General features: G+C 36.7%; 6 protein-coding genes across 6 annotated transcripts; 4 read left to right on the forward strand and 2 right to left on the reverse strand.

Moving 5' to 3' along the window:
- The first annotated feature begins 64 nt into the window (after positions 1-64).
- LOC134655026 (SNAPIN protein homolog) lies at positions 65-1,233 on the forward strand. Its single transcript, XM_063510486.1, has 3 exons — positions 65-326; positions 427-592; positions 1,092-1,233. Exons 1-3 carry the CDS (start codon positions 178-180, stop codon positions 1,224-1,226), a joined length of 450 nt encoding a protein of 149 aa, XP_063366556.1. The 5' UTR covers positions 65-177; the 3' UTR covers positions 1,227-1,233.
- LOC134655025 (methyltransferase N6AMT1) lies at positions 1,228-1,927 on the forward strand. The gene has a single exon (XM_063510485.1). It carries the CDS (start codon positions 1,228-1,230, stop codon positions 1,846-1,848), a length of 621 nt encoding a protein of 206 aa, XP_063366555.1. The 3' UTR covers positions 1,849-1,927.
- Positions 1,831-2,877, reverse strand: LOC134655024 (glutathione S-transferase 1-like). The gene is made up of 3 exons (XM_063510484.1): positions 2,485-2,877; positions 2,241-2,408; positions 1,831-2,062 (listed from the first exon to the last, which is right to left on the reverse strand). The coding sequence occupies exons 1-3, from the start codon at positions 2,842-2,844 to the stop codon at positions 1,925-1,927; spliced, it is 666 nt and encodes a 221-aa protein (XP_063366554.1). The 5' UTR covers positions 2,845-2,877; the 3' UTR covers positions 1,831-1,924.
- Positions 2,878-3,196: 319 nt separating this feature from the next.
- Positions 3,197-5,441, forward strand: LOC134655231 (zinc finger protein 891-like). Its single transcript, XM_063510682.1, has 5 exons — positions 3,197-3,328; positions 3,437-3,831; positions 4,086-4,203; positions 4,652-4,809; positions 5,162-5,441. Exons 1-5 carry the CDS (start codon positions 3,215-3,217, stop codon positions 5,439-5,441), a joined length of 1,065 nt encoding a protein of 354 aa, XP_063366752.1. The 5' UTR covers positions 3,197-3,214.
- Positions 5,442-8,508: 3,067 nt separating this feature from the next.
- On the forward strand, positions 8,509-9,601 carry LOC134655232 (cyclin-dependent kinases regulatory subunit). The gene is made up of 3 exons (XM_063510683.1): positions 8,509-8,670; positions 8,944-9,071; positions 9,470-9,601. The coding sequence occupies exons 1-3, from the start codon at positions 8,615-8,617 to the stop codon at positions 9,523-9,525; spliced, it is 240 nt and encodes a 79-aa protein (XP_063366753.1). The 5' UTR covers positions 8,509-8,614; the 3' UTR covers positions 9,526-9,601.
- A 2,319-nt stretch (positions 9,602-11,920) lies between these two features.
- LOC134655028 (STAGA complex 65 subunit gamma-like) lies at positions 11,921-13,013 on the reverse strand. Its single transcript, XM_063510487.1, has one exon. It carries the CDS (start codon positions 12,902-12,904, stop codon positions 11,921-11,923), a length of 984 nt encoding a protein of 327 aa, XP_063366557.1. The 5' UTR covers positions 12,905-13,013.
- Between the last annotated feature and the right edge of the window lie 990 nt (positions 13,014-14,003).

The raw sequence follows: 14,003 nt of genomic DNA on the forward strand, positions 1-14,003 counted from the left end.
GTCAAATAGCCTGAGAACCGAGAAGTCAAAATTGTCAAAGTGACGTTTTATTTTCCTAGCCTAGCGTAATTTTCGTAATTCCTACAATATCATTAGGATTGCTCCTAACATTTATCTGAATCTAAGATTTCAAGTCATTGACAACCTGTACATGAAAATGGAATTTTAAACATCGCTATGGACGACACGGAAAGCACGACTACATCAGCTGACGAGAACACAGGCAATTTGTGCGATAATCCGACAAGAGACACGTTAGCAGAGGGGCTTCTGGGTCTCCTGAAGCCAACAGTAGATCAATTAGACGATAGAGTTAAAGCTACTAGGTATTAGATACTCTCATCATTGAAAGCTAAGTTCATGGTCCTAACGTCAAGGTTTTTTATAAACTCAGTTCCTAATTTGACTTTGAAATGATTCTTACAGGATATCACAATTAGAACTAAAGCAGCAAATAGACTCGTTGAATGAGGAGCTTCAGAAAGTCAGAGAAGCTTTAAACAACCACCCCGACTTGGACCCCTATGTCAAGAAACTAATCGCCTGTAAACACAAAGTCACTGTCGTGCTTAATGTTCTGCAAGCTTCACAAGTAAGAAACAATCTTATTCATTTGTTTGTAATGCTACATATTATTTTTGTATTGAAACAAAATTTATATCCTCTAGCCGCCCAGAGACCTATAAAAAGGTCTCCTGTTCCATTCTAATTTGAGCTTTGTGTTGACAAAATAAAATTTCATTTTGCATGGCAAGGTTTGACCTATGGGCGACTAGAGGATTGTATTGTAGTTCGGGCGATTTTCCGCAACTCGACGTCTTAATTAGAGAGACGACTAGAGGATATAGATGCATTGTTCATTCCCTTGCATAAGATATTTAGTTATTCAACACTCATTTGTCTTGAATACCTCATAGAATAGTGTATTTAAGTGTATTAAACCCAGAGGTATAGTTAACAGTTATTTACTGCTATCCTGTGCTATGCTCTATGAATATGGCTGGTTACATGGTTTAGCAGTGAATGTGTTTATTTAAATATATAATGTTACAGATTCCCTTGAATAATCATAGTAACCATAATGTTTTCAGGATAGACTTAATGACATAAGGCGCATGGTCAGCAAAGAGAAAGGTGTCAGGACCATAACAGAGTCTCAATCTCAGGACCCATTGGAGGGGCCTAGTGGCAGCAGTGCGGTGTCCGAGAAGGGAAGCATCAACTAACATGGAGACACCTTACCAGAACCACATTGACAAGGCTGAATTTGACCATGTGTATGAGCCAGCTGAAGACAGTTTTCTACTCATAGATGCTTTAGAGCAAGACCTAGATTATTTAAAAGCAATGAAACCAACTTTTTGCTTAGAAGTTGGATCTGGAAGTGGTGTAGTCATCACTGCTCTCGGCATGGCCATTCCGGACACAGTTTGTATGTGCACTGATGTTAATTTGAAGGCATGTGCTATTTCTAAGATCACAGCTGCACATAATAAGGTGCCCTTGGATGCTGTCAATATGGATTTATGCAGTGCATTCCTGGATGAGAAGTTTGATGTAATTATTTTCAATCCACCTTATGTGGTGACTGAATCTGACGAGTGTGGAGGGACCGATATCACTGCTAGCTGGGCAGGCGGAGTCAAGGGCAGAGAAGTGACTGACAGACTTCTGGACTTGATACCAAAGAAATTGGCTCCCAATGGCACATTCTATCTATTGCTAATAGACGAGAACATTCCACAAGAAGTGATCACTATTATGTCCAAGCATGGATTTCAATCTGAAACTGTTATAAAAAGGAGAAACAGAAATGAGCAGCAGCTAGTATTAAAGTTTTACAAATAACAGTTGTATATTATGAAACAAACATTTCATTTATTATATAGAGATATCTGTTAAGAAAAATAAATACTATTTTATATTATTTTTTCAGGTTTTTCTTAACAGCTTCACCGAATTGCTTCGCACCTTCCTCATTTTCAGCATAACCAGGTATAGTAGTGCAGTCCTTTATCCAGCGTTGAATATTTGGGAAAGATGAGATGTCCCACCCTACAGCCTAAAATAAATAGAAAAGATATTGTAGTAGTAGAAAGTACTTTGTATTATAGAACATTAATTTTATTCACTGGAAGAGATCCCATAAAGGGATAAGTTTGCGTTTGTTGTATTTAATTTTCTCTGCAACTGTGTAGTACCCCACTAATAAAAATTATAGATAAAAAATTTAGTCTTACCAGTATACTAGAAAGTGAAGCATAAATGGATGTGTCTGCTATAGTCAGGTTGTGTCCTGCTACCCACTTGCTGTTTTCTAGGAATTCATTTAGAAACTCAAGAGCCGAATTGAGGTCCTTCTTAAGTGACTCATTGATATCCGTTTCGGCCAAGAAAAGGATGGGAAACTGAAAATAATTCAATAAATTACAAAAGGCAACTTTAACTGTTTAAGCATTTCCAAATTCAATAAATCCAACTTACGCATATTGCACGAATTTTCACGTACAAAGAGGAGGCATCAAAGTACAACCTCTGATTTACAACAGCCCGTTGCTTTAAGTCCTTTGGATAAAGTGTGTCATCTTCATCTTTACCATATTTGTCTGCGAGATAACAGGCAATGGCCCGGCTCTCCCATATTACGAAACCATCGTCTTCTAGAGTTGGAACACAATGTTGAGGGTTTATTTTCAAAAAGTCCTCCTTTAGCTGCTCTTTTTGAAATAAGTTTACAATCTGGATTTGTACTGGGACACCTATAGCTCTAGCTGCTAAAAGGGCTCCGCGGGATGGGCCGCTAACTGGAAAATGATAAAGTTTCACAGCAGATTCCGTAGACATGATGGTGAAGTATCAAACAATATACAGTTTTTTTGAGTAGCTTAAGTACTTGTTTACGTGATAAGTCGGATAAGATAAAAAAAACTAATAAAAAGTTTTTATCCCACGTCACACAGTGCGTCACAATGATCACGCATGAATTTTGGACTGGACTGTTCCGCATTAGCTTTTAAACGCTCGTTTTCACGAAAGTTCTGTCATTTTTGTGTCAATAATGTCACTGTCTGTCAACTGTCTGTACTTCTGTAGAATTAGAATATTTATTTTCTTTTCTTTTCTTTGCTTAATTTATTCAGTATCTTCTTAGTAGTTTGTGTTCATATTTATCAGCTGGTTTAGTTAGTTGGTAATCGGTTTTTAACAAAATAAAATGCCTTTAAATCAATGTAGGTTGTGTTTAGATACTGGAGCGGTTACTAATGTATTCGAAAAACAAGGTGAAGTTATGATATCAACCAAAATAATGTCTTTAGCTAGAGTAAAGGTAAGAAAAGAAATTATGTATGTGTAGTTTTTACCTTTGAATATATATTTCGAGCCTTTGTAAGCAAAGCTGAATTTGACCTACGTATCAGTTTAATTTTTGTTACAGATCTATCCAGACGACGGGTTTCCGGACAAAGTTTGCTTTAAATGTTTATTACAACTGCATAGTTGTTTACTTTTTATACAAGAGTGTGAAAGAGTTGATTTTAAACTTAGAGAAGTAAAGAAGAAAAATATTTATTTGGGTTTCAATGAACACAACACAAAAACAGATAAAAAATTTAATACTTCACAAGTAGAAGATAAAGAAAACTTAGAAAAAGCAACAAGTCAAAAAGTTATGGAAGAAGATGTATGCATTGAGAACTCTCCAATTGAAAGTGTAGAAAACTCACAAACAAAAAAAGATGAATTGATGCTATTGGACAGTAAAGATGAAAAAACAAAAAGGAAGGTTCAAAAAGAGCAATGTTTTACATGCGGAAAAGTTTTGTCCTCAAAGTTGGTATAATTGGTTTTCTGTACTTTTATAATGAAATATTAAGTAAATTAGTTGTAAAACTTAACAAATAATAGATTAATGATTCTCTCTTTAATTCTTAAAATAACTAAACAGTTATCATTAAATAAAATAATTACATAACCATGCTTGCCAATTGAATTTTAACTTTATGATTTAGCAGTACTGCCAACATCATAATTACCACCAAAAAATGTTGTGACAAAATAAGTTTTTTTTGCTTTTGAATTTTCAGATATAGATTAAAAATGCACATCCGCATACATACAGGTGAAAAGCCATATTCATGCCTTGACTGTGGTAAGAGCTTCTCGCAGCCAGAAAACCTGAAAGTTCATTTGCGCAAACACACAGTAAGCAAATTTTCCATTCTTTAATGATATCCTGTGGAGTTGTGACCAAAACACCAATCACTGATTAACTCATTAGATGCTTGATACCTATTAGCAGACATTTCCATCATTTGCTATGGGTACGGGGCACAGGCAAAATATGTCTGCCTGTTGGGGTGGGGTATGCTTTAAATCTAATTCTGGAGAAGCAAAAGTGTTAAAGGTTAGGATTATTTTACTTTCTACTTACTTTTATAATTTTTTTGTTAAGTGTAAGACACTAAATTTAAAATTTAATAAAAAAAATTTGTATGATTTATAACAATAGTTCAATTTCTAATAGTCATATCCTAAAAGATAATTCAAACTAACATTAAAATATATAAAGACATATGTATAAAAATGCTATAAATTATTATTTCTTTCTTTTTTTTTAGCCTTTCTTTTTTAAATTATGTTCTATTTCCAGGGAGAGAAACCACTAGAGTGCACCGTCTGTGGAGTTCAGTTTGCTCATTCCTCGGGCCTGCTGGCCCACAAACGGAAACACACAGGACAACTGCCATATGAATGCTCTCTTTGCCCCCGCAGTTTTAGGACGTTAGGGCATCTGAAGTACCATATACGGTGAGTTAAAAGCACATCAACATGCTCACTAGCGCCACTGGAAAATAATTGTGATTATTTAAATTGAACGATAGATATTTAATAAAGGGCGCCACTATGTACTGTATTTTGTATTTAAGTACCTTTTGAATACAGTATAATAGTTTTATGTTGCTGGATTCGTCAATCTATGAACTAAAAACAAAAACGGCCGTTCTAACTTTGGACGCATAAATTGACGAATCCGAATAGGATTTGAATTAAATAAACTTCTTTTTTTCTTTCAATTCCCTCACTAAGCATATGCCTAGCCAGACAATTTATTGTCAGTTTCTCAACACAATGCGAATACATTGTTTATTTTATTTCGCAGTCGTCACACTGGTGAGACAAGTCACGAGTGCGACGTATGTACCCGCGCTTTCATTACCCGCAGTGAGCTGAAACAGCACATCCTCTCCCACACTAAGGAGAAGCCCCACGTGTGCTCCACTTGCGGTGCCTGTTTCGGGCGTTCGGCCAACCTCAGGAGGCACGTCAAACACCACCATAAAGGAGAGAAACCCTATACCTGCAAGAAATGTATGCACAAGTTTGCCCAAAAGTCAGATTTCGAACGCCATAGGAAGACACATGAAAAGCAAAATGCCTGATTATTATAGCTTTGTCAGTAGAAAAAGGCGGCATATTTGAAAAATGTAGGCGCGAAGGGTTATCGTCCCATAGAAAATTTGAATTTCGCGCCTTTTTCTACTGACAAGAGTGACAAGATTTGCTTGACCATCTATAAATTCTCAAAGGGTTCCTTCTACCTGCCTATTATCAGGCGTGTCTCACTCCGCGATTTCGTCGCTTTGCTACAGGTAACTAAAAGTACATCCGTTCGGCCCCAATTTTGGGGAAAGCCATAAGCCGCGCGTGGCGCTGTCGCCACCTAGCGGCCATATCTGTGCTGATCGTAACAGACGCGTTTTGTTAGAGAGTGAGTCTTCTGTACTTAGTACTATTATTTATTCTGTGCTATTTATTCATGTGGGTATTCTATATGCCAACGTGCACTTCAGTGCCGCAGCAAAACTGAGGGGCTAACGCGATAACCGAAATTCGAAGATTGCGGGGATCTTTCTCTTTTATTCCAATGAAGGCGTAATTAGAGTGACAGAGAAAAATGCCCGCATTTGGCGAACTTCGATTTTCGCGGTTATAGCTCTGTTGTGTGAGTTGTGTCGCTTAAATTATTTTTAGTTTTTACGGTTACAATTTTCTATGTACATATGTCAGTCTGTAAGGTATGGATATCTATGGGCCTTAGTAACCTAATAATACATGATATTTGATTTTATTTTAATGCGATTATTTATCATTTAGGACGCTTAATTTAGAATTAAGATGGTGTATTAAATTATGTTATTTGATAGGTATTGATTTATTTTCATTTCAACCTCACCCATAAAGAAAGTGGACGCATTTATACGTTAGAGGGAGCAATTGATATTGCTATCTCATTCTACCGCATGGCTGCATCCCTTGGAGTGGCCGGCGATGGCCCATTGTGTACTGGGGCCTTAATAAAATGGTATCCAATTATAGGGCACATTCAAGTATTACGTAAGCACTAAAGGTAGGAGGGGGTGGGGGTTTGTGTCGCGGAATTCTTTGATTTGAGTAAGTATATTTAATGTCATTGGGAGGGAGGTGTAATATTTTTCCCGTTCGGATTTTTTTTACATAATTTAGCCCTAGGGGGAGTTATTAGCTTGGTCTGACTCTACATATACTCGAAAGCGATTCTCCGAAATAATGGACACGATTACTTGCTTAGAACGAACTGGCGCTATTCATTAATAGTCGTGGAATGTATGGGGCCCAATACAATCCACGACTCTTCTCTTTCCCCACAGACTCTACGTAAGAACAGCCATGCAGTTTTTCACAGGCGGGTTGTTAAAAAAAAAAATCTGCCCACGTAATCTTGAACGACCCCTTTATTCATGGACGTTTTAGCGGTAAAAAGTAAAATGGCTCGTTCAAATGATCCCACTTTTTAAGTCGGTTGAAACTATAGCGTATTTAATTTTATCAGAGTCATAAAAAAATATTTAGATAGACACCTAATTCACCAAAATCGGCTCAGTAGTTTTGACGCTACTACGCTACAGTGAAACACACGACCCGAACATAAGGTCAAAGAGAATTACATCACTACATGCATGAGGTCGGCAACTAGCACAGTTTAAGTGGGTTTGGTTTAGAATAAGATTACAGCATTTTTTTGTTATCAAAATTATTCCCCTCGACAACAACGATCCAAAAAAAAACCGGCCAAGTGCGAGTCGGACTCGCGCACGGAGGGTTCCGCACCATCAACAAAAAATAGAGCAAATCAAGCAAAAAAACGGTCACCCATCCAAGTACAGACCCCGCCCGACGTTGCTTAACTTCGGTCAAAAATCACGTTTGTTGTATGGGAGCCCCACTTAAATCTTTATTTTATTCTGTTTTTAGTATTTGTTGTTATAGCGGCAACAGAAACACAGTTCGTGAGATACAGCCTGGTGACAGACGGACGGACGGACGGACAGCGGAGTCTTAGTAATAGGGTCCCGTTTTTACCCTTTGGGTACGGAACCCTAAAAACGATCATATCCGCCTCTATAACCGTACTGGGCGGGAAGAAGTTGATAACTCGCGGGAAAAAATTGAAGAAATTTGAACCTTATGCAATTTAATTTTAAGTTCAAATTTCTTCAATAAAATATCTCGACTTATCAACTTCTTCCCGCCCAGTACGGCTATAATATCTATATACCTATTCACTATTATTCGATTGATCGACTATGTCTTTTCAATCGATAGAAGTTTTTATTGGACCGAATATTGTATTCTTTGAATGGACCTAACTGAGTCCTAACAAAATAAATGATTCATAAATATAACTAATCATTTATTTAAACAAATAATGAATGAGTCGTTATTATGAATAAGAAACTATAGCTGGTCAATCAAATCTTGTCAGTAAAAAAAGGCGCGAAATTCAAATTTCCTACATTTTTCAAATTTGCCGCCTTTTTCTACTGTCAAGATCTGGTTGACCAAATGTTGACCAAGTACCTGTAAACATGTAATATTATAAAGTGGTATCCAGACGGGACTGATCAAATCAGTCGATTTTATCAGGAAAATAATTGGCCAATCTCATCTAGCGTCCACACGTGCACAAATTATCAGCAATTTGTATTCCATAGATAATTACTATGAAAATTGGCATTTATGTGTCCGCACCTGCTGATGTGATTGGGGAATCAAATTGGTATTTGCGTCCGCACGGCCTGAGGGGCTACCGCGAAAACCGAAATCAGGAAATTGCGGGGATCTTTCTCTTTTACTCCAACGAAGGCATAATTAGAGTGACAGAGAAAAATGCCCGCAATTTGCGAACTTCGATTTTTGCGGTACGCGCCCTGATTCGATCGGAGAATTTCATCAGATTGGCGAAAAATTGTCTCGTGTGAGAGTGTGGATACAGCTTAAAAAATAAATTTCAGGGTTGCCTTAACAAAAAAAGACGACGCACGCGATCAATAAACTGGCAATATTACAGATTTCGAATTTCAAATTCGTTAAACGCTTCTCTGTCGAATTTTGTATTCAGCGGTGTGATTGTTCGAGTTGTTTCCCTGATTTCTTTGTTTGCAAGAATTGCAAGGTTCCCGAAAGTGAAACTGCAGTACCTATTGGAAGTGTCTTTATATTTCTTTATAATACAAAGTGCCTACTGGATAAGTGTTAAAATTTTGAAGGAATTTGATTTTTGATAACTTTCACAATGACAAGAGATATTTACTATTCGGACAAATATTACGACGAGGAACATGAGTACAGGTAAATAAACGGCATAAATACATACCTCAATAGTTTACATCCTTGAATAGCAGCAATGATTTGATCAGCAGCACTTGTTTAGTTAACTATAACCTTACAATGAAATGTTCTTTATCATCAGGTCAAGGGTATTGTAAGAGTTGATGAACTATTCACAGTTAGGCCTTAATCTAATCGTATTGTATTTTATTTCGTTAGGGTGCCAATCATTAAAATTTTTAATTGTATGTCCCAGTGATAATTTAATGATTAACCCATATACTCTGTTTTTAGGCATGTGGTATTACCAAAGGAAATGGTGAAACTAGTTCCGAAGAATCATTTAATGTCAGAACAAGAATGGCGCGGCATTGGAGTGCAGCAAAGTCAAGGATGGGTTCACTATATGACGCACCAACCCGGTAAGCATAGCTCATCAGGTCAAATTTTTTGCAAACAGAATATGGCGGATGGATATTAAAATTGAATTGTGTTTTCATTAAACCTCTGTACATTTCGGAAAAAAGAAACCAATGTTCCCGTAAAACTGATTTCTCTACTAAACCGAGTTCTAGAACATTCTTTAGGTAGGTATATATTTTGAATACAATGTGATGTTTGGTTTTATATCAAGGATAATATTGTTATTGTTTTTATTTACAAACAAAAACCAAATGGCAAAAAAAATCTGGTGCTTAGATTTGAAAATGAAAACAGGAACTGGAAGTTTGATCTTTCTATTGTGTTGCTGTTAAACACAAATGTGATATAAATGTTATTAATACTTATGTATAATGACTGTATTTACTGTGTTTTTCAGAGCCTCATATTTTGCTGTTCCGCCGAAAAAAGACCACCCCTCCAGAGAAGAAGTGACAGACTTTTGTGGTTTGCTTGTGAATAAGTTTTAGTTCATAGTTATCAATTGCCCATAGCAGGTAATGTCTAATAACAGACATAAATAGACTAATAATTTGTTATTTCAAATTCAAAAAAGACAGAAAGTAATATGACACCACCAGTAAGTAAGTAATGAGTAGATTTCTTGAAATTTATAAGTTAGTAACTACCTAAATTAGGATTTTAAGTAAACTTGTAGTTTTCTATAGTTTGTTTTAATATAGTCTTGGATGCCATTAACTTCAAGTGTTGCTTATGGATTCAAATTGTTAATTACTGTGCAGAAATCTGCCCATTGCTTGTTTGTTTTGGTATTTTTTTATTTGAACTGTAGCTTATTCATTTTATTATGACTGATATAATGAGTATGCACCAAATAAAATAATTTTGCTGTAGGATGTATAGTAAATAAGGTAATAGTGATTTTTAGTTTTGTTTCTTCTACTGTTATGGGCCAATATCTTGATCTTCATTCCACATATTATTAAGTGTTTCGTATTAATGTAGTCATTAGTGTATAAGGATCATTAAACCAACCACAAGTGCTATACTACTTATTATGTGATAGACGTAACAGTTGTGATAGCCTAGATCATGCCACAGTCATCATGTTACAATCTTGTAGCCAGGCATACACTAGTCGACAAAATAAATGTTCTGCTACACGTGTTGCCAGCAACGTTCCCGAATTTCAGACCTTCAGTCATCACGTCTCGCAACATTGCGCGTTTGTACGTTATCCGATGTCGCCAGATATGTCCGGCGAAGTTTCGCGAACTTGTGCAACTTCGCCTGACATGTCCCTGACACGTGTAGCGGGACATTCGTCCACTAGTGTATCATAGGCTTTAAATACCATTTTAATATCTAAAGTAGAGTTAGCAGAAGCAAATTATACATTTCATTATTTACTAGACAATCTAGCCAGGTCAGCATGGCGTTGTCAACTGTAGTGCTTCTGCTGCTGACTATTATGAACAGTTATGGATATTTTACTTACATAATTGTGGTCTGGATATTTTAAGTTTGGCATTAGATATAATATGATACGCAAATTGTGTGTCAATTTTTAATTCTTATTGACAAAACATTGCTTGGGATTTGTACATAAATGTTTAAAGAATTGAATCAGAATGCTCATGTCAATCTTGTGGTTATTATTGAATTGAGTTGTGAATCAGTGACAGGTTCATTTCATTTGGTACATAAATTATTTGGTGCTATGTTACAATGTAGTCTTTCATTAAAATCCTAGTTTTTATCCTGTCCTATCCTATCCTATGAATTTGTCAGGGATGTAACTATGTAGTTCCTTTTTATTCCATAAAATTTGAAAGTATTCTTTTCTTAGTAACTTAGAGGTGTAAACACTTTTTATTTAAGTAAAATTAAATGGTTTACTTCCACATTAAATCCTGATTTTTAATCATGACATGACACAGGCGGTTTGTGTTTTAACGGGTTATTTCCTGCTGTTATCACTCTACTAGTAATATAACTGGGATTTATTTTTCTCCCATCTTTTTCTAGTGAAAAATATTTTCAGAAAAAAAACACTAGTGGTAAATTACTGGAACTTTTATTGTCATGATTTGAAGTGTATGGTTCAGTAGTTCAAAGATCACAACATCTCTATGCCAGTTGGACATTGTAAGAAATTGTGATCTTGACCAGACGGTGCAGGTGCACGGCTAGATGGAATCTACAGGATACTTGACTCCTAAACAGTTTGACCAATTTAGTTGAATTTTTGTAAAAATAATATTGCCATACAATATGAGTGATGGTTAGTGTCCGACCGAAACACGTTTTTTTGCCGAAACCGAAACCGGAGGTTCGGCTTTGGCTCTAGTTTCGGCCGAAACCGAAACTTTGCAGATTTATTAAAATCGTTGAAAAAATGCAATTAAACCGCTTTTATACACATATTAAAGACTGCGTCGACCGTCCAGTGGCGCCATCATTAGGGGTATTGGGTTTTCTAATAAACCAATTAATTTCTGTATACATATTGTTGTCCTACTTGCTCCCCAACTTTTGGTCTTTGTCACATAGTTTAGTTTCATAGTGCGAACTGCGAAGTACTATTTCGTATGTTTCGGCCTAGCCGAAAGGTTCGGCCGTTTTTTGGCCGAAACCGAAACTACGGCCGAAACATGATTTTATGGCTGAAACTGGCCGAAACCGTAACCGAATCTTCGGTCGGACACTAGTGATGGTGTTTTAGGTTTTACAATTATGTTGGGGGTTTTCTTGTTTTGACTTTTAAATTTATTTTCATTTAGGAACAAATAAAACTGTATAATAAGTAATGATAAAATTTCAAGGTTTACACCAGGTTATAATGAGACAAAATAAAAGGCTGCAAAATTTATTTTCTCTTCTTTTTAGCACTAGGAGACAATGATAACAATTTGACAGCAGCATCGGGCTGTGAGAATTCCATGGTTTCCACTTTTATGTCATCGGTGGACACTGTGTCTAGGAGGTCTAACCCTTGCAGCTGCTCTTGCTCTAAACTGTGCAGCATTTGGAACCCTGGCTCCAATGACGGAGTGAATGCCCCGTCTAGAGCTGCCGGAAAATGTAGTTCGGGAACCTCTTCTAACTTTAACTGTGGGGCAATGTCACCGACTGCTAAAGCTTCACATTGAGATTTTAGTTTTATACAACGGTTTTTAATCTTTTCATGGTATTTTGCAACTCTATTTTCATAAAATTCCCCGAGATGCCCAACATTTAGATCGGCAAAGACCTTTTGAATAACATCAGGAAAGCCAGATTTCAAACCACTGGCCTCCCTGTCCACAACAGTTCTCATCAGCTTGCACATATTTGTCATGTAGAAGTCCAGTGCATCTGCTAAAGCGTAGACAGCTGTATTAGTACAAGTTGACACACCAATGTGTCCTAAGGCGATGGCTGCACATTGCCGCAATGCTCTTTGGTGGCTCTCTGGAGTAAAAGGAAGAACAACAGGGCCTTTGCCAAGCGAGAAGTCACAGTATTCTTTTTCTAGAAAATTAATAGGTGGTGCAGCGGCATGTTCTATTTGTAGAGGTGGTTCTGGTGGCATTGCAGGCAGACTCATAGGATCAAATCGTGCTCCTTCAAAGACAGCATTTTCCGTTTGCTCTAATATCGCAGAAAGCTGCCGGGAGTATGAGTGCAGCAGTATTGTGTGGGTGATAAGGTTCGGTTTCGGCAACTCGATTGGTGACGATTTCACGGAGATGGGTATCTCTGGTATGTTCTGCATGCCAAGCTCTATGATCGGGTTGAAGTTTACGGTTTGTAGTATAGTTTCGTCGCGGTCCTCGTCTTCAAATTCACCCCAATGTTTTCGTGACGCCATTGTAGTAAACAAATACAAGTAAACAGAAGTTCACTGTTCACTTTATGCTTAACTATTACTATCTTATTAAACTTGTACTAATAATATAAAAAAGGTTATAAAACACGTTTTCCGGTAAACAAAAACAAATTAATCAAAAAGCCAAGCCAATGGATGCAAGTATGATGCAAGATCATAGAAGGTAACTAGATTCATGTGCAATGGACAAAGTGGATGAAGTTAATGGACAATGACGATGACGTTGACGTTTAGTTGACAGATGACGTCTAGTCGTAGTAGTCAAAATCGAACAAATCGAATAGTGAAACGATTCACACACGTTCACCACACGTTACTTAATTTATAGTTGGTCAAACCAATTTGTCAGTAAATAAGAACCACAAAAACCATACTCATCCTTTTCTTTTGGGTGCTAGTACTATTGTAAGACAAATATATCTAGTAGGATTATCTCTGTCAAAGAGTAGTATAATACTCGGAGTAATAATCCAATATGGAGTGGTGACACGCACTAATTTCTATGTGAAAAATTCTGCCGTTTTCGGCGCGGGGGGCGAGGAACGCACACAAATAATGTAAACACTAATGCATTTTTTGCATGCGTCGCTACACACGCACACGACAAAATTATCAAATACTAGCATAAACTATATTCACACAAATACAAGAACAAACACAGACAACCCTGTCCGTGAACGAGATGATGTCAGTTCTAAGTAAACGTAGAAGTGCGAGGGACTTGTCGATAATATTGTCGATATTTTATTGACTGAATTTTAACTGTCTGCTTTAGTCAATTATAACCATCAAAAACATTACATGTAAAAAGGTGCAAGTCTCGCAACGCTTCTACTATAAAAAGTTTTGAGATGTAATGCTAATGTGAAACCAAGTCGGTTATTTTAATCAGTCCCAGGGGGTGTGAAAACCGTATCAATAAGATATATTTAATTTGTAATACGTAAAATGACTTGGCCATCGCACGGCTGCATAATGACATAAGGATCATCGTCACCTATTAAAAATAATTCTAATTGAACATAACGCTAGCGCTAATTGCAGTTTGAGCATTACATATATTTACGAGTACGGTAAGAGT

Source organism: Cydia amplana, chromosome 16, assembly GCF_948474715.1.
Source record: "Cydia amplana chromosome 16, ilCydAmpl1.1, whole genome shotgun sequence".
In the NCBI taxonomy this organism is placed as follows: domain Eukaryota; kingdom Metazoa; phylum Arthropoda; class Insecta; order Lepidoptera; family Tortricidae; genus Cydia; species Cydia amplana.

Excerpts from the sequence above, each read along its gene's own strand:
- LOC134655231 (XM_063510682.1), top strand. The coding sequence starts at position 3,215 with ATGCCTTTAAATCAATGTAGGTTGTGTTTAGATACTGGAGCGGTTACT. Across the intron at positions 3,832-4,085 it reads GGAAAAGTTTTGTCCTCAAA|ATATAGATTAAAAATGCACA; the intron begins GTTGGTATAATT and ends TTGAATTTTCAG. Across the intron at positions 4,810-5,161 it reads CATCTGAAGTACCATATACG|TCGTCACACTGGTGAGACAA; the intron begins GTGAGTTAAAAG and ends TTTATTTCGCAG.
- LOC134655025 (XM_063510485.1), top strand. The coding sequence starts at position 1,228 with ATGGAGACACCTTACCAGAACCACATTGACAAGGCTGAATTTGACCAT.
- LOC134655232 (XM_063510683.1), top strand. The coding sequence starts at position 8,615 with ATGACAAGAGATATTTACTATTCGGACAAATATTACGACGAGGAACAT. Across the intron at positions 8,671-8,943 it reads GACGAGGAACATGAGTACAG|GCATGTGGTATTACCAAAGG; the intron begins GTAAATAAACGG and ends CTCTGTTTTTAG. Across the intron at positions 9,072-9,469 it reads CTATATGACGCACCAACCCG|AGCCTCATATTTTGCTGTTC; the intron begins GTAAGCATAGCT and ends TGTGTTTTTCAG.
- LOC134655028 (XM_063510487.1), bottom strand. The coding sequence starts at position 12,904 with ATGGCGTCACGAAAACATTGGGGTGAATTTGAAGACGAGGACCGCGAC.
- LOC134655024 (XM_063510484.1), bottom strand. The coding sequence starts at position 2,844 with ATGTCTACGGAATCTGCTGTGAAACTTTATCATTTTCCAGTTAGCGGC. Across the intron at positions 2,409-2,484 it reads TGAAAATTCGTGCAATATGC|TTTCCCATCCTTTTCTTGGC; the intron begins GTAAGTTGGATT and ends AATTATTTTCAG. Across the intron at positions 2,063-2,240 it reads CTTCACTTTCTAGTATACTG|GCTGTAGGGTGGGACATCTC; the intron begins GTAAGACTAAAT and ends TATTTATTTTAG.
- LOC134655026 (XM_063510486.1), top strand. The coding sequence starts at position 178 with ATGGACGACACGGAAAGCACGACTACATCAGCTGACGAGAACACAGGC. Across the intron at positions 327-426 it reads GATAGAGTTAAAGCTACTAG|GATATCACAATTAGAACTAA; the intron begins GTATTAGATACT and ends TGATTCTTACAG. Across the intron at positions 593-1,091 it reads ATGTTCTGCAAGCTTCACAA|GATAGACTTAATGACATAAG; the intron begins GTAAGAAACAAT and ends TAATGTTTTCAG.